Below are 19,480 nucleotides of genomic sequence, written 5' to 3'. Positions count from 1 at the left end.
TTGAATTTTGTGGTTGTAAACCCAAAAAAATCATCTGAATGTGGGGTAATTTTAGCTACTGTTAATTGATCAAATATTTGAATGATATATGTCAAAATTGGTTATGTATAATTGTAAAAAAATGTATAAAACACAATTTTTGATTGTCGTAAACCTCAAAAATTTTCTCTAACTATGGATTATCATCCGAAAAATTAAAATTAACTACTAGATTGAAAGTTTTGTCAATGCCATTGTTGAGATATAAATGTATAAAATGTCAAAAACTACTTTTTGATGGTTGTAAACCTTTAAAATAGGGATTTAACTCAAATTTAGCTTCCATAACGGAATTTAAGATGCTAAATTGGATATATAACATTTATACCGTAATAGTATAAATGTATATGTATAAATGTCAAAAAATGTCAGGTTCAGAGGTCTGTGGTTGCAAATCCTCAAAATCACACGTGAATGAGGAGTGATTTTAACTACCGTCATTTGGTGAATTATTTGAATGGGTAGGTATCGAAATTGGGTATGTATAATTGTAAAAAAAGTAAAAACCCAATTTTTGATTGTCGTAAACCCCAAAATTTTTCTACAACTATGAATTATCACTCAAAAATGTAAAATTAGCCACTAGATTGAAAGTTTTGTTAATGTCATTGTTGAGGTATAAATGTATAAAATGTCAAAAACTACTTTTTGATGGTTGTAAACCTTTAAAATGGGGTTTTAACTCAAATTTAGCTTACATAATGAAATTTAGGATGCTAAATTGGATATATACGACTTATGCCGTAATGGTATGACACATGTATAAATGTAAAAAACGCCAAGTTCAGAGTTTTGTGGTTGTAAACCCTAAAAATCACACATGAATGTAAAGGTATTTTAGTCAATGTCAATTGGTCAATTATTTGATAGGATAGTTGTCAAAATTGGTTATGTATAATTGTAAAAATGTATAAAACCCAATTTTTGATTGTCGTAAACCCCAAAAATATTTTCAACAATGGATTATCATTCAAAAATATAAAATTAACCACTAGATTGAAATTTCTGTTAATATCGTTGTTGAGGTATAAATGTATAAAATGTCAAAAATTATTTTTTGATGGTTGTAAACCTTTAAAATGGGGATTTAACTCTTATTTAGCTTAAATAACGGAAATTAGGATGCTAAATTGGATATATACGACTTATACTGTAATGGTATGGCACATGTAAAAATGTCAAAAACGTAACTTCTAGAATGTTGTGGTTGTAAACCCTAAAAATCACACATGAATGTAAAGGTATTTCAGCTAATGTCAATTGGTCAATTATTTGATGGGAAGGGTGTCGAAATTGGTTATGTATAATTGTAAAAAATGTATAAAACCCAATTTTTGATTGTCGTAAACCTCAAAAATCTTTTTCAACTAAGGATTAGGACTAAAAAATGTAAAATTAACCACTAGATTGAAATTCCTGTTAATGTTATTGTTGAGGTATAAATGTATAAAATGTCAAAAACTGTTTTACGATGGTTGTAAACCTTCAAAATCCCTTTTAGACTTATATTTAACTTTCGTATTGGTTTTAAAGATGTCAAATTGGTTATGGACGAATTATACAGCAATGGAATGATACATGTATAAATGTCAAAAATGTAACTTCTAGAATGTTGTGGTTCTAAACCCTCTAAAAATCACAAATGAATGTAAATGTATTTTTGCTAATGTCAATTGGTCAATTATTTGATGGGATGGGTGTCGAAATTGGTTACGTATAATTATAAAAAAATGTATAAAAATCAATTTTTGATTGTCGTAAACCCCAAAAATCTTTTTCAACTAAGGATTAGGACTCAAAAATATAAAATTAACCAATGGATTGAAATTTCTGTTAATATCGTTGTTGAGGTATAAATGTATAAAATGTCAAAAACTACTTTTTGATGGTTGTAAACCTTTAAAATGGGGATTTAACTCAAATTCAGCTTCCATAACGGAATTTAAGATGCTAAATTGGATATTTACGATTTATACCGTTATGGTATGACACATGTAAAAATGTAAAAAACGCCATGTTCAGAATTTTTTGGGTTGTAAACCTTTAAAATCACATCTGAATGTGGAGTCATTTTAGCTGCTGTCAATTGGTCAAATATTTGAAGGGATGTATGTCAAAATTGGTTATGTATAATTGTAAAAAATGTATAAAATACATTTTTTGATTTCGTAAACCCCAAAAATCTTTTTCAACAATGAATTATCATTCAAAAATGTAAAATAAGCCAATAGATTGAAATTCTTGTTAATGTCATTGTTGAGGTATAAATGTATAAAATGTAAAAAACTATTTTTTTGATGGTTGTAAACCTTAAAAATCGTTTTTAAACTCATATTTAATTTTCGCATTGGAATAAAAGATGTTAAATTTATCATATACAAAGTATACAGTAATGGATGGACACATGTATAAATGTCAAAAACATCATGTTCAGAATTTTGTGGTTGCAAATCCTTAAAATCACCCATGAATGAGGAGTAAATTTAGCTACCGTCAATTGGTCAACTATTTGATGGGATGGGTGTCGAAATTGGTTATGTATAATTGTAAAAAATGTATAAAACCCAATTTTTGATTGTCGTAAACCCCAAAAATTTTCTACAACTATGAATTATTACTCAAAAATGTAAAATTAGCAACTAGATTGCAATTTTTGTTGATGCCATTGTTGGGGTATATATGTATAAAATATCAAAAACTATTTTTTGGTGGTTGCAAACCTTCAAATTCGTTTTTTTAACTCTAATTCAGCTTTTGTAACGGAGCAAAAGTTGCCAAATTTGTCATATACGAATTATACAGAAATAGAATGACATATGTAAAAATGTCAAAAACGTAACTTCTAGAATGTTGTGGTTGTAATCCCTAAAAATCACAAATGAATGTAAAGGTATTTTAGCTGCTGTCAATTGATGAATTATTTGAAAGGGTAAATTGTCAAAATTGGTTATGTATAATTGTAAAAAAATGTATAAAACCCAATTTTTGGTTTTTGTAAACCCCAAAAATTGTCTACATAAATTATCACTCAAAGATGGAAAATTAGCCACTAGATTGCATTTTTTGTTGATGCCATTTTTGGGGTATAAATGTATAAAATGTCAAAAACTACTTTTTGATAGTTGTAAACCTTAAAAATGGAGTTTTAACTCATATTTAGCTTCCATAACGGAATTTAGGATGCTAAATTGTATATATACGATTTATACCGTAATAGTATGGCACATGTATAAATGTCAAAAACGTCATATTTCGACAATTTTGTGGTTGTAAACCCTAAAATTCACACCCGAATTAGGAGTAATTTTAGATTCTGCCAATTGGAGAATTATTTAAAAGGGTAGGTGTCGAAAATGTTTATGTATAATTGTAAAAAATGTATAAAACACAATTGTTAACTGTCGTTAACCCCAAAAAATCTTTTTCAACTAAGTATTAGCACTCAAAAATATAAATTTAACCACTAGATTGAATTTTTTTGTTAATGTCATTGTTGAGGTATAAATGTATAAAATGTCAAAAACTACTTTCTGAAGGTTGTAAACCTTCAAAATGGAGTTTAACTAAAATTTAGTTTTCACAATGAAAATAAAGATGAAAAATTGGATATATACGAATTATACCGTAATGGTATGGCACATGTATAAATGTCAAAAACGTCATGTTCAGAGTTTTGTGGTTGTAAACCCTAAAAATCACTCCTGAATGTGTAACAATTTTAGTTGGAGTCAATTGGTCACATATTTGAAGGGATATATGTCAAAATTGGTTATGTATAATTGTAAAAAATGTATAAAACTCAATTTTTGATTATCGTAAGCTCCAAAAATTTTCTACAACTATGAATTATCACTCAAAAATGTAAAATTAGCCACTAAATTGCAATTTTTCTTGATGCCATTGTTGGGGTGTAAATGTAAAAAAGGTCAAAAACTACTTTACGATGGTTGTAAACCATCAAAAATGTTTCTAACTTCTAATTTGGCTTTCCTAACGAATTTAAATATGTAAAATTTTGTCATATACGAATTATTCACTAATGGTAATGGACATGTATAAATGTCAAAAACCTCATATTCAAAACATTTTTTTGTTGTGGACCCCAAAAATCATACCTGAATAGGGACTATCTTTAGATACTGCTAATTGGTCAAATATTTTTTTTTGGAACCAGTTTCAATGGAAGTTATCTAGAGTCAACTGTGATAACGTAGGGGATATGAGTTTCAACAAAAAAATGTATCTCTTGGATTGGGGAGGTTGGGAGGCAAATGAATAAATGCTTGACTTGAAAAAACGACAAATGTTGGATGGTGGATATGCCATGTTATAGTTGCTGTTGTTGTTGTTGCTTGCATTTGTACTTACATGTTGACGTATATGATGATATGGATCCATTAGTTGTTATATGTTTGTAAATATAGAGGCGGCAGCAATAGTTTATGCCGTATCGCTTAGCTATATTATGCTGTTTGGATTTGAAGATGAAGATGATGGTGATGTAGGTTTTTTTCTGCTGTTGTCTTTTATTGTTTCTTTTCCTTTTCTTTGATTCGAAGAAAACAATTACATTTGGTTTAGTATTTGTAAATATATTTATTATGGGAAGATATACTCTTTGCTGTAGTTGTTGTGTGCAGTGGTTATTTTATCGTCGTTAAAATGTCCTCCTTTCTCGTTTGATACTGCTACTGTGATATGTTTGGGTATTTGTGTGTGTGTAAATTTTTATTGTAACAAATTAAATAAATTCTACTTTTGCTTTCATTTCGTTAATTGCCTTGGCATGTGAAACCATTGTTTCCAAATGAAACTATAAATCCTTTGTAGGTTATTGTTGTTGTTATTGTGACATTTATGCGGTCGGAAGTTTTTTTTTATTTTTGGTCGATTAAATATTTAGGATATCTGGAAAAGAGAAAAAAAAAAGAAAAATTAATACAAAATTAAACACTTCGTAATTTAAAAAACTTCAAATAATTTTAAAACATTTCTGTGTCCCGAAAAAAATATCTGGTTCTCAAAAAATATTTTTTAAAAATCCAGCACCTCCAAAACGAATAGTTTTCAAAAATCCACGGTATCATTATTATGCATGTTGATAGGAAATTATTTAAAAAAAATTCAATTTTATAGGAACTCCTCCGAAAATATTAATATAATCAAATTTATCGAAACCCCTTCAAAAATATTTAAAGAATCAAATTGATAGGAACGTCTCGGAAAATATTTAAAAGAAAGTGTTAGATTATGGTATTTAAATAAATATTTTTAAAATATCCACGTCATATGATGTTCATAAAAAATAAAATATTTTTAAAAATAAACATTAAAAAAAATATTTTTAAAAATTCCACATCATATGATGTTCTTTAAGAAAATATTTTTAAAAAATTCATGTTATGCTATGGTATTTAAAAAAGGATTGTTTTAAAAATTTCACGTGACATTATGGCATTTGAAAAATTGTTTAAAAATTCCAAAATTTTAAAATATATTTTTAAAAAAAATCCTTCACTATGGAATCTAAAAAAATATTTTTTAAAATATTTCACGTTACATTATGGCATTTAAAAAAATATTTTTAAAAATTATATGATGTTCATTAAAAAAAAATAATATTAAAAATTCCACGTTATATGATGATCGTTAAAAAACATTTCAAAATCCAAGTTGGAAGATGGTCCTTAAAAATATTTTTCGCAAATACACGTTAATTGTTAATCTTAAAAATATATTTTTAGAAAATTCAAAATCCCCGGGACCATCTAGGTCCTTGAAACATTATTTTTTAAGAATCTACGTTGTTTGATGGTCCTTGACCAATATTTTTAAATAATCCACTTAAAATATAAATTAAAAAAATATTTGTTGGTCCTTAAAAAATATTTTTAAAACATGCAAGTTGTTTGCTTGTCCTTAAAAAACATTTTAGAGGAGTCCACGTTTAGGGGTCTTTAAAAATAGTTTAAAAATTCGCCCTTATATGCCTTAAACAATATTATTTAAAAAAAATCCACGTTAGTTGATGTTTCTTAAAAAATATTATTTAAAAAATCCACGTTAGTTGATGTTTCTTAAAAAATATTATTTAAAAAAATCCACGTTAGTTGATGTTTCTTAAAAAATATTATTTAAAAAAATCCACATTAGTTAATGTTTCTTAAAAAAATATTATTTAAAAAAACCCACATTAGTTGATGTTTCTTAAAAAAAATATTATTTAAAAAATCCGCAATGGCTGATGGTTTTTAAAAATATTGGCTGAAAATAAAAAATATTTTCAAAAAATCCACGTTAGTTGATGTTTCTTTAAGAAATATTATTAAAAAAATTCCGCAATGGCTGATGGGTTTTAAAAATATTGACTGATGGTCTTTAAAAAATATTTTCAAAAAATCCATGTTGGCTGATGGCCGAAAATTCACGATGTGTATGAGTACTCAAAAAAAAAATATTTAAAAAATCCACATTACTCCAAAAAAAAAAATAATAAATCCACGTTTTATTCGTGCTTACAAAAATGAATTAAAAACTACGATTATTCTTAAAAAACTTATTTTTAAAAAATTACGTTTATAGTGATTCTTAAAAAAATCACGTTTATTATTGGTTCATAAAAAATATTTGTTAAAAAATTGTTAATTGATTCTTATTTTTTTCACATTTTCCAAAAAAATTGTTTTATTGTTTTTATAAAAAATATATATTTTTTTATTTAATGTTTTTTATTGTTTCTTTAAAAATTATTTTTTAAAAAATTTACGTTTTCCTGATTCTTAAAAAAATATTTTTTAAAAAATTTACGTTTTTGTTGGTTCTTAAAAAAATTATTTTTAAGAAATCACAGTTCATTTTGATCGCTTAAAAAAATGTTTTAAAAAATTCACGGTTATTTTGGGAACTCATTGGTTGTTAAAAAAATATATTTTTTAAAATTGCACGTTCATGAGCCCTTAAAAAATATTTAAGGGAATTCCTCTGTGATCCTCAAAATATATGTTTTAAAAATAATATTTTTATTATATAATATTTTTATTATATAATATTTTTATTAATATTATAACTAAAAAAATTTAAAAAAAATTAAATATTTTTTAATGGTGATTTGTGGTACTCCAGATTTTTTTAAACTAAGTTTAAAAAACGTTTCATGGATTTGTATATAAAAAATATAAATATTTTAATAATTATAATAAATTTTTAAATTTAAAAAAAGTAGTCCTCCAAAAAATATTTCAAAGAAATCTTGTTTCAAAATATTTGTTTTTAAAAAGAATATTTTTAAAAAAAAAGTTGATTTGTGGGCCTCCAGATTTTCTTTTAAAAGCTTCAAAAACTAACTAATTTTAAAACCTTTGTTGATGCCTAACTGATACCACGTTGTTTGATGGATATTAAAATATTTAATAAAAAATCATTAAAAAAATATTTTTAAATTTGAAAAGTAGTCCTCTAAAAAATATTAAAAATAAATCTCCTGCGGTCCTCAAATATATGTGATTTTAAAAATATTTTTTTTAAATATAAAATAAATAATATTTAAAAAAGTGATTTTTTAATGCCTCAAAAACAAAGTTTAAAAAAAAAACTTTCGCTCATACCTAGTTGAAATGTAAGTAAATAAATAAAATAATAACGTATACCATGATTTCCCATCAGGAAAAAGTAAATCATTTCCCAAGAAAAAGAAAATAATTAATAATTCTTTTCCAAAAAATAGAATTACATTTTTATTCTACACCTTTTTACACGGTTTCCGTTTAATAGTATCAAATAATTACGTTGAACACATGTAAATACATACACACACGCAGAGACATAACCCACACCCAAAACAACAACAACGACACCACCAATGGTGATGATGCAGTTGGTCAGGAAGAGGTGTAGGAAGAAATGTTTATAAACTTACGTCTATTTATAGCATATCTATTTTATACTCCGTTTTCTTTTCCTTTACATTTTTGTTTTTATTGTAATCCCAATTTTCAATTTCTGGCGCGTGCCTGTCATATACTACTGTGCATTGCAACTACAATACAACTGACACCGATAATAATTGTTTCAAACTTCCCCTAGTTATGGTAAGAGTGAGTTTGCTGGGCTACACAACACCCACCCACCTTTTCGTTCATTCATGCATTCATTTATTTACTCATTTGTCTTTCTCCTCTCTATTCCACTCCTACTACTATCGGTCTCACACTCTCTCTCTCTCTCTCTTGGTTAAACAGACATGCCTATGGGTAAGTCAAATATATATTTTTTCAATTACTTTTTTTATGTAGTCAGCATACAAAGTAAGATGGTAATAAAAATAAATAAACAAATAACAACAAATGTACTAAAACTATTTACGTAGCAACTTCTTGCGCTGTCTAAACGGGCATGGTGCTGGCTGTACACAACAAACAACATATGTTGGCCGACCGACGTAAGTGTGAAAGTATTATATGTTTCTCTTTTTTTATTTTGTTACCTATTTATCTACCTACCTACCTACTCGCTATTACTATTGGCAGCTGTCATAGATGACATTAAAAATATGGTGGACGGTTTTCGGCTGTGACATCTGTTGTCCCAGTTGTGGGGTCACTAATACATAGTTTACCTTCTCTTAATTTTGTAAAAATATACGTATAAATTATATTTTCTATATATTTTTATTTTTTAATTAAAATTACCTATTTTTTGATTGATAAAGAAGAGACCCTCTACTATATTGTTTGCTCTACAATTGTGGGGGTAACTAATGCAGGGTTTACCTTCTCTTATTTTGTAGAAACATACGTAAAAAATATATTTTTTATATATTTTTTTATTTTATATCAAATTATTTTGTAAAATCATACGTAAAAATTATATTTTTTATATATTTTTTTATTTTAAATCAAAATTACGATTTCTTTATAAAGAAGAGTCCCCAGCGACATTTGTTTGCTCTTCAATAAAATTTAAATTCTCTCCAATAGATAATTTCCCATTTCTTCTCTTTACCATTTCCTTAACTGATTACAGAGAATTTCAATGAACCCCCTCTCTTTGTCCGTCTCCTTCTATCTATTGATATGAATGCAATGCATTCTCGACCTATTTAATTTGTAAATGCAACAACAAATCTGGGTGGTTGACAAAGAGTATCAATCATATAACGTTGATTTGTTTCAGTCTCTCTAATAAATACTGTTACTCTCACTTGTTGACCCCTTTGATCAAACAACGGTGTTCTCATCATTTTTCGGCCTTCTGTATTTGATTAACGGTGATGAGAGAGCCACAGAAATGGGAAACTGTAATCCCCCCCCACCTTATGTTGTTATGAATGCATGAATTGAAGAGTAACAACAAATTTTTGTGGGTGGCAAAGGGTGCCACTGAAATTGTGAATATTCTCTGTCTCCAAATTAATTTACTCTTTGATACATGTCGTTTCTCCCTCTAGTTGACCCTTTCGATCATGTAATGTTGTATTTACTTTTGTTTCCCTTTTGTATGTCAATAACCGTGATATGAGAGCCACTGTACTCTTTCCCACCAAAATAATATAGTGTGAGCAACTGGTGTTGAATCGCCGCGCCTTTCCCCTCATCCATTTATTTTATTTGTTATTTGTTTTGATTTATTTATTGTTTTATTTCTTAATATGTATCTCTTTGTATAACTGCCATAAGAGAGCTACTGCTCTTAAGAGTTTATTTTGGTGTTGTGTTTGAAGGGAGCTCCTAACTCTGAATGACGTTAATAAGTAAATGGAGAAACGTTTAATATTTTACAGTAGGTGGCATAGGGCATGATGTTAATGACCTTGTCTGCCGTATTTCTCATTTGCAGAGTCTACAAACCAGTGATATTTTTTTTATCACGGAATGATACTCTTCCAAATCTCATTTATCTCTTTTTTATAGAGTAATTTTGTATAGGTTGTTTAAAATTCGAAAGACGACTTTTCGTAATTGATTTTCGATGTTGAGAACATAGATTTCGGATCAAATTTTTGTTTTGGCATGAAAAATAGTCAACGATTTACATTTTTATACCCTCCACCATACAAAGTATGGAGGGTATATTAAGTTCGTCATTCCGTTTATAACTTATTGAAATAATAATTTTAGACATAACATAACGATATGGGCCCCCGCATAACGGTACCCCCGATATTCGGTATTTTGATGATAGTAGCCAACTTTTTCAATGAAATTTTCTGAAAGTCCTCAAAAGGAGTTCCTTCTGGGTACATTGCCCCTTGGAAAAGAATTGTCTATATACGTCCACGATATAGTATATCCCCCATATAACGGTATCTCCATATATTCGATATTTTAACGATTTTAGGGACATTATTCACCAGAGTTGTTTCAAATTTCGTATTTAGAATTCGTAATTGGTACTACAGCCTATGACAAAAAATTGCGCATGCAGGCCCACGTCTTCATATAACGGAACCTCTCAATATTCGGTATTTTAATGATTTTATTATTCACCGGAACTGTTTAAAATTTCGTATTTAGAGTTCGTAATGGGAACTACCGTCTATGCCAGAAAATTATATATGCAGGTCCAGGTGTTCGTATAGGCCCCATATACCAGTACCTCCCTAAAAATACCGAATTTTGACGATTTTAGGTACAACATTCACCGAAATTGTTTGAAATTTCATATTTGAAGTTCCTAATAGGTACTACAGTCTGTGACAGAAAATTGTCAATGCAGATCCTGGTCTTTGGTATTTTGATGAATTTAGCTAGATTTGAATATTGTAATGGCTTATGACAAAAGTTGCCTATGCAGATCCAAGTCTTCGTATAGACCCCAATAAGTATTTTTAAGTTTTTAAATTGTTAACGGATTCTATTTTTTTTTTTTGAAAATTTCCAAATTCCTTCCAAATGGTGGATGGTATTCAAAGTTCTGCCTTAAAGGAGAATATCAAACATTTTTAAGGCAACTTTTTTTTGGGAAAACATATACCACAGCCCCATATTGCGAGCAACGTTAGTAGTATTTTTTTTTTAAGTTGAAGAAAGAGGGTATCATTTACGAATACTTTTTTATTAGAAATTTTTTTTATCTAAGAGCCAAAAAGGTGCAGTTTTTTAAGAAACATTTTTTTCAAAAAGACTATATCTTGAATAATTTTTAAAAATTTTTTTTTTCAAAAAGCTAGTAATTTGAGATATTTAAAAAAATTAAAAGGACAACAACAACCACTTTTTATAAATGTTATTTTTTCAAATGGCCAACAACTCATAGGTTCCAAAAAATCCACGTTTTTGGATGGTCCTTAAAAATAACTTTTAAAAAATGGTCCTTAAAAATAACTTAAAAATTCACGTTTTTTGATGGTCCTTAAAAAATATTTTTTAAAAAATTCACGTTCTTTGATGGTCCCTAAAAATAAATTTTAAAAAATCCACGTTTTTATGATGGTCCTTAAAAATAATTTTTAAGAAATCCACGTTTTTTGATGGTCTTTAAAAATAACTTTTAAAAAATCCACGTTTTTTGATGACCATTAAAAAATATTTTTTTTTTAAATCCACGTTTTTTGATGGTCTTTAAAAATATTTTTAAAAAAATCACGTTTTCGATAGTCCTTAAAAATATTTGTAAAAAATTCACGTTAATTGTTGATTTTTGAAAATCCACGTTTTTTTGATGGTCCTTAAAAATGATTTAAAAAAATTCACGTTTTTGGATGGTCCTTAAAAATAATTTTTAAAAAAGCCATGTTTTTTTGATGGCCCCTAAAAATATTTTTTTTAAAAAATCCACGTTTTTCGATGATCCTTAAAAATATTTTTGAAATAATTCACGTTTTTTGATGGTCCTTAATATTTTAAAAAAAATTACGTTTACTTGCAGACCTTGAAAAAATATTTTTAAAAAAATCCACGTTTTTGGATGGCTCTTAAAAAATATTTTTAAAAAAATCCACGTTTTTGGATGGCCCTTAAAAATAATTTTTAAAAAATCCATGTTTTTTGATGGCCCTTAAAAATAATTTTTAAAAAATCTACGTTTTTCGATGATCCTTAAAAATATTTTTAAAAAAATCACGTTTTTCGATAGTCCTTAAAAATATTTGTAAAAAATCCACGTTAATTGTTGGTTTTTGAAAATCCACGTCCTTAAAAATATTTAAAAAAAATCATGTTTTTTTGGTAGCCTTACAATATTTAAAAAAATCACGTTTTTTGATGGTCCTTAAAAAATATTTTAAAAAAAAATTCACGTTTTTGGTAGGCCCTTAAAAAGTATATTTTTTTAAATCCACGTTTTTTTTTATATTTTTAAAAAAATAACTGTTTTTGGATGCCTGTTATAAAATATTTTTTTTAATTCAACGTTTTTTGATTTTTAAAAAAAAATCACATTTTCATTGGTCCTTAAAAATATTTGTAAAAAAACCTTCGTTAATTGTTAACTTAATTAATTAATTGACGCTACTTTATGGCCCTTCAAAAAAAATATTAAAAAAAATAATTAATTGTTGGTCTTTAAGCAATCTCTCGTAGTAGAAATAAAATCGAGCAGACTCTATAAAAACGAGCATAATTTTCGAATGATTTGAACAATATTATTTTTTTTAATTAGTTTTTCAAAGAGGCAAAAATGCAGTTTTAAAAAAAAATTTACTACTTGAATATTTTTAAACAAAATTTTTCAAAAGTTCAGAAGTTTTTTTTAAGAATATAACTACAACAAGTTATTTTTATAAATATTATATTTTTTAAAAGACCAGAAAACTCATATTTTTGTTAAAATTTATATTTTTTCTAAACAACCTGGATTTTAAAGAGCCATTCTTAGCCAATAATTCCCTTCTGTTCATGTTCTTTGGGTGTTCTAATCCCCGGCTAACAATACCAAGCTAATGGTAATCCATTAATTTTTTTTTTTGGCATACTCTATACATGTTGAACATATTTTGGAAAATAATGGCCAGGTAGAATATAACACAGGGAGGGTTTTAATTTCCATTCATTAAAACTACAACCAAAACCACCACTTTCTATGACCAGCTACTACTCGTCGTTGCACCCTCCTCCCCTGGTCACCGACATATGGTCTGTATTATTTCAAATTTTAGTGCAATTTTTCACATATGTTTGTTCGTTAGCCAAATTGTCTGTCAGTTAGTTTGTCTTGTATTAAGGTGATGGCGATGGCGGTGGTGGTGGTGGTTTATTGTCAAGAATTAAGAACTTTGTGGCCGGACATAGCCAAAGGCTGGTTGGCTGGCTGGCTAGAGCGCGTGTTTGTTATTTGTCGACAAAAAAAAAAAGGAAAAGTTTTGAATGGCATTTGGTAGCTATTGTGGTTTTCTGGCCAGCATGAATTTGGGTCTTTTTTCAATTTTCTTTGTACAACTACACCATGTATTATTATTAATGGTAAATCTTGTCAATGCATGATCATCATCATCATCATCACCGTCATTGGTATGGCATCTGGTATGTGTAACTTTTGCTGCTATGGCATAGTCAACTTCAATTTCCGGTCTATTGTTGTTGCCTATATCTCTTGGTCTGCTATCTATGGATGTTGATTTTTTTTAGCCAGCAGGCTGATATGTTTTTGTAACACAATTTGTCAGTATTTTTCTTGCGTTTGAAAGTAAATACTGTTAAGAGAGAGATTTATAAAATGTTGGCAAATGTAAGACAAATTGTCTGGTATTGGCAATAATAACAACAATAACAAATGAAATTTTCAAAATTACATGTATTACAAAAACCTGCACAGGAGACTCAATAAATTATTTTATTTCAATGAAAAAAAATCGGAGTGGATTTGAAATTAATTATTTGGGTAAAGAGAAAGTGATGTGGAGAACATAATATGATCCTCTTACAGATAAAAAAGGGGGTAGTTGACAAAGAGTATCAATCCATTTTTTGATTTGTCTCAGTCTATTTACTCTCACTTGTTGACCCCTTTGATCAAACAATGGTATTCTCATCATTTTTCGGCCTTTAGTATTTGATTAACGGTGATGAGATAGTCACATAAATGGGAAACTATAATCCCCACCTTATGTTGTTATGAATGCATGTATTGGAGAGCAGCAACAAATGTTTGTGGGTGGCAAAGGGTGCCAATGAAATTGTGAATATTCTCTATCTCCAAATTAATTTATTCTCTGATAAATACTGTAACTCTCACTCGTTGACCCCTTTGATCAAACAACAGTGTTCTCATCATTTTTCGGCCTTTAGTATTTGATTAACGGTGATGAGAGGCCACTGTACTCCTCACCTCATGTGTTGTTATGAATGCATGTATTGGAGAGCAACAAGAAATGCATGGCAAAGCGTACCAATAAAAATAGTTGAATATTCTCTGTATCTAAATTGTTTTACTCTCCGTTAAATGCCGTTTCTCATTCTAGTTGACCCCTTCGATCATGTAATGTTGTTTTTACTTTTGTTTCCCTTTAGTATGTTTCCCTTTAGTGTTTTAAGGGCCACTGTACTCTTTCCCACCAACATGTTATGGTGAGAGCAACTGATATTGAATCACTGCCCCTTATCCTTCTCCCCTTATTTTCTAAAAACAATGCATGTTTCTATAACTTATATCTGTTATCTTTTGTTTGTTTTAGTTTGATTTATTTATTGTTTTATTATTTAATATGTATCTCTTTGTATAACTGTCACAAGGGAGCTACTGCTCTTAAGAGTTTATTTGGGTGCTGTGTAAAGGGGGCTCCTTGCTGTCAATGAAGTTAATAAGTAAATGAAGTGATGTGGAGAACTTTGTATGATCCTCTTACAGATGAAAAATGAACTTCGCATAAACTATTTTTGTTTTACAAAAATTCAAAAAAAAAAATGATTTTTGTGGATTTTTTTTAAATATTTTTTTTCAAATGCCCATTAATTTTTTAAAATAATTTTTTTTTATTCTTATAGACGTGGATTTGATTTTTTTGAAATTCTTATAAACATCGATATTTTTTTTAACTCTTATACATTTTTTTTAAAATACCCAAAGTAATGGATTTTTTTAAATATTTTTTTTTTGAAATAATTTTTATTTTTAAATTCTTAAGACGCGTTTATTTTATATATTTCTTTAAATTCTTAATTTTTTTATTTTTGTTTAAAATGCTTATAGACATGAATATAATTTTTGTTTAAAATTCTTATAGGCGTGATTTTATTTTTTTTAATCTTATAGACGTGGGTATTTTAAAATATTTTTTTTAAAGAAAAAAAAAGAGCCTAAAGAAATGGCTACCGTGATAATGGTAGCGTAGCACGACGTCAAGGAATTAGAAAAAACAGCAACATCAGCAGAAATGGTTCGAAAAGTAAAGTAGCAACTTCAAAAACCGCGTCGCAGTGGCCGAAAAATGGTTCGTGAGCTGAATATATCATAATATTCCATTCGGCAAATATTGAAAAATGAGCTCGGGGTAAAGTCATTGAAATTCCAAAAAGTGCAAGAACTTACACCGCAGCAGAAAGAAAATAGACTCAAAAGAGCTCCGCTCGTATTAATCGGCTGTGGCACGCAAACATTTTGGCCGCAGACCTTGGAAATTCCAACAGGAATCAGCACCATCGCACTCAGCACGCGCCACCCAAGAATAGTTACAAAATGAAGTTCATCGCTTCATTTCCAGCTCACATGGCCACCAAAATCTCCGGATACCAATCCGTTGGACTATTGTGTCTGGAGTATTTGGAAAAGCAAGGTGGGCACAAAAAAAATGCCAAAGTGCCAATCACCTCAACCAAGAGCTTCACCAGGAATGGGTCAAAATACCGCAGAGCAAAATTCGGGCAGCAGCGTGTGATGGTTTCATTGGCCGTTTGAAGGCCATAATTCGTGCCAAAGGTGACCAATTCGAACAAATCTAAACTTATTCTAAAATTTGATGCTATTTCCGACATCAATGAGAAGACCTTCTTCTGGCCTTCTATGAGAAGACCTTCTTCTTGCTATCTATGAGAAGACCTTCTTCTGGCTATCTATGAGAAGACGACCTTCTGGTCTTCTATGGGAAGACGATCTTCTGGTCTTCTATGAGAAGACGATCTTCTGGTCTTCTATGAGAAGACGATCTTCTGGTCTTCTATGAGAAGACGACCTTCTGGTCTTCTATGAGAAGATGACCTTCTGGTCTTCTATGAGAAGATGACCTTCTGTTCTTCTATGAGAAGACGACCTTCTGTTCTTCTATGAGAAGACGACCTTCTGGTCTTCTATGAGAAGATGACCTACTGGCCTTCTATGAGAAGACGACCTTCTGGTCTTCTAGGAGAAGACGACCTTCTTGTCTTCTATGAGAAGACGACCTTCTGGTCTTCTAGGAGAAGACGACCTTCTTGTCTTCTATGAGAAGACGACCTTCTGGTCTTCTATGAGAAGACGACCTTCTTGTCTTCTATGAGAAGACGACCTTCTGGTCTTCTATGAGAAGACGACCTTCTGGCCTTCTATGAGAAGACCTTTTCTTGGCCTTCTATGAGAAAACCTTTTCTTGGCCTTCTATGAGAAGACCTTTTCTTGGCCTTCTATGAGAACATCTTCTCTCCTTCTATATCCCTCTAAAAGACGACCTTCTGGTCTTCTATGCGAAGCCCTTCTGGCCTTTTATGCGAAGGCCTTCTGGCCTTTTATGAGAAGCCCTTCTGACTTTCTATGAGAAGCCTTTCTGGCATTCTATGAGAAGCCCTTCTGGACTTCTATGCGAAGACCTTCTTCTGGCCTTCTATGAGAAGACCTTCTGGCCTTCTATGAGAAGAACCTCTGGCCTTCTATGCGAAGGCCTTCTTTTGGCCTTCTATGAGAAGACCTTCTGACCTTCTATGAGAAGACGACCTTCTGGCCTTCTATGAGAAGACGACCTTCTGGCCTTTTATGAGAAGCCCTTCTGGCCTTCTATGAAAAGACATTCCGCTCTGCTATAAGAAGACCTTCTGAGAAATTCAAATTTCTTCCACATTCTGCATTCTAACCCACCGACATGAGGTCCAACAAGCAAAATATGTGTCAATTCCATAACAAATTTTTAGCCCCCCAAATAGCTCACATTGAAAAGTAAAATCAAATATTTTTTTCCTATGGTAAATATATTGCCATAAATGGTTTGAACCAAAAAAAAAATGATTGCAAATAACCAAATATGTTTTTCTATTTTGCTATTTGGCTGCGATCATTAGTAGGTTGTGTGTAAAACAAACACCTCCATCGCGTAACGTTAATTGGTTCGGTTTGAATTTTTTTCTTGTCTTCTTTTTTTCTATTTGCTCCTAAAATGTAGGTCAACAACAAGTATTTCTATGAATTTTCGTTTTTTTTTTTGCCATGGCGGACTGCTCCTCTTCTTCATGGCGTTTTCGATTGTTAGAGTTTGGTTTTTGGTTTTCGGTTTTTTTTGGTTCGAGAGATTATTAATTTTGCGTTTAGCAATGAAATGAAATGTGTTTTCTTAATTAATGTGTAATTTCGCCACTGAAAACGTTTTCCTTGTTTAATTAATTATTTTCCACTTTAAAATTGATTAATGTTCGTTTGCCAATTGATGCGCAACATTCAGGAGCGGCAAATGGCTTTGTTTTTTGGCCACTTGAAAATGAAATATATGCGCCAGGGAGTTTGATAAGTTTATATAGAGATGATGGTGTAAACAATTTATCAGCCCCACCATCGATGCCCCAAGGTAGCCGAAATTAGTGAGCAACGACGGCGGGCAGCGGTGTCTTCTATCTCTACGAGTTCTTGAGGCGCTATTAGGCAATTTTTAGAATAACGATAAAAATGAATGAAGTGTTTGGAAAGTTAATGAAAATATATTTTAGTTTTGTAATTTGTGAGAATTTGTTTTTTCAAAGGGGGATGGTGAAATAATTAAGGGGAAATAAACTGTTACTATTAGCTATAAGAAGAGCTCTATGCTATTCTATGAGAAGAGCTTCGTCAGCTCTTCTATGAGAAGAGCTTCTGCAGCTCTTCTATGAGAAGAGCTTCTCCAGCTCTTCTATGAGAAGAGCTTCTCCAGCTCTTCCAAGAGAAGAGCTTCTCCAGCTCTTCCAAGAGAAGAGCTTCTCCAGCTCTTCTATTAGAAGAGCTTCTCCAGCTCTTCTATGAGAAGAGCTTCTCCAGCTCTTCTATGAGAAGAGCTTCTCCAGCTCTTCTATGAGAAGAGCTTCTCCAGCTCTTCTATGAGAAGAGCTTCTCCAGCTCTTCTATGAGAAGAGCTTCTCCAGCTCTTCTATGAGAAGAGCTTCTCCAGCTCTTCTATGAGAAGAGCTTCTCCAGCTCTTCTATGAGAAGAGCTTCTCCAGCTCTTCTATGAGAAGAGCTTCTCCAGCTCTTCTATGAGAAGAGCTTCTCCAGCTCTTCTATGAGAAGAGCTTCTCCAGCTCTTCTATGAGAAGAGCTGCTTCTGCTCTTTTATGAGAAGAGCTCTTCGTCAGCTCTTCTATGAGAAGAGCTCTTCGTCAGCTCTTCTATGAGAAGAGCTCTTCGTCAGCTCTTCTATGAGAAGAGCTCTTCGTCAGCTCTTCTATGAGAAGAGCTCTTCGTCAGCTCTTCTATGAGAAGAGCTCTTCGTCAGCTCTTCTATGAGAAGAGCTTCTCCAGCTCTTCTATGAGAAGAGCTTCGCCAGCTCTTCTATGAGAAGAGCTTCGCCAGCTCTTCTATGAGAAGAGCTTCTCCAGCTCTTCTATGAGAAGAGCTTCTCCAGATCTTCTATGAGAAGAGCTGCTTCTGCTCTTGATGAGAAGAGCTGCTTCTGCTCTTCTATGAGAAGGGCTTCTGTTGCTCCTGGGTCATCAAATGTTAAGTCAATAATAAAGTTTCAAATTTCCCTTGTTTTTTTGGTTGGGAGTTCAATGCCTCCGTAATTTTTATTTACACAAACAAACAGCTGATATAAATTAAAAGGGGCGAACAACTGGCTTATCTATTTGGATTATTATTCTCGTGATTGAAATAAATAAATAAATAAATATTTTAAATATTTTTGAGTAAACAAGAAATATATTTACTTAACTGGAAAAATGTATGACTTCTGATATTTGAGAACCAAATAATGATAGAGAAGAAATTCGATCTTGACTGCAATAAATCAATGACTGGGTGTTATGAGAAAAAAAATGGAAATTCTTTCAATTTTATTTGAGACAAAAAGAATTTATTTTATTTATTTTTTATTTTTTTTTTTTTTTTTTTTTTGGAGCTGGAAGAGAATTTTTTGAAAAAATAAACCTTTGGTCGAGCCTTCTGAGATTTTTTTCATAATAAAAAATGTAGAATTTTTCTGACATAGCCAAAGAGTCAATCTTGACCCCAGTTTTTTGGGATTGCGATTCTCCAGCCAAATAACATCTAAATTTCTAGCCGATATCTGTGCAAATTAATACCTTTCCGTTATCGCCTTAATTTAAATATTTTTTAATTTAAGTTCTATAAAAATTAAGT

At 30.3% G+C, this 19,480-nt stretch overlaps 1 protein-coding gene across 4 annotated transcripts in view; it reads right to left on the bottom strand.

Moving 5' to 3' along the window:
* LOC101891421 (rap guanine nucleotide exchange factor 2) overlaps positions 1-19,480 on the bottom strand; it is a 73,294-nt gene that overhangs the window by 43,015 nt on the left and 10,799 nt on the right. For all 4 annotated transcript variants that reach the window (XR_009342860.1, XM_059126084.1, XM_059126082.1 and 1 more), the window contains one exon: positions 4,408-4,947. Coding sequence is in view for 3 of the 4 variants with exons in the window: in XM_059126084.1 (XP_058982067.1) it covers positions 4,408-4,437 (30 nt within the window). In the remaining variant the exon portion in view is untranslated. The remainder of the gene's footprint in view (positions 1-4,407; positions 4,948-19,480) is intronic.

Source organism: Musca domestica, unplaced genomic scaffold, assembly GCF_030504385.1.
Source record: "Musca domestica strain aabys unplaced genomic scaffold, Musca_domestica.polishedcontigs.V.1.1 366, whole genome shotgun sequence".
In the NCBI taxonomy this organism is placed as follows: Eukaryota; Metazoa; Arthropoda; class Insecta; order Diptera; family Muscidae; genus Musca; species Musca domestica.
Note: the sequence above shows the minus strand (reverse complement) of the source record. Positions and strands in the feature narration are given on the sequence as shown.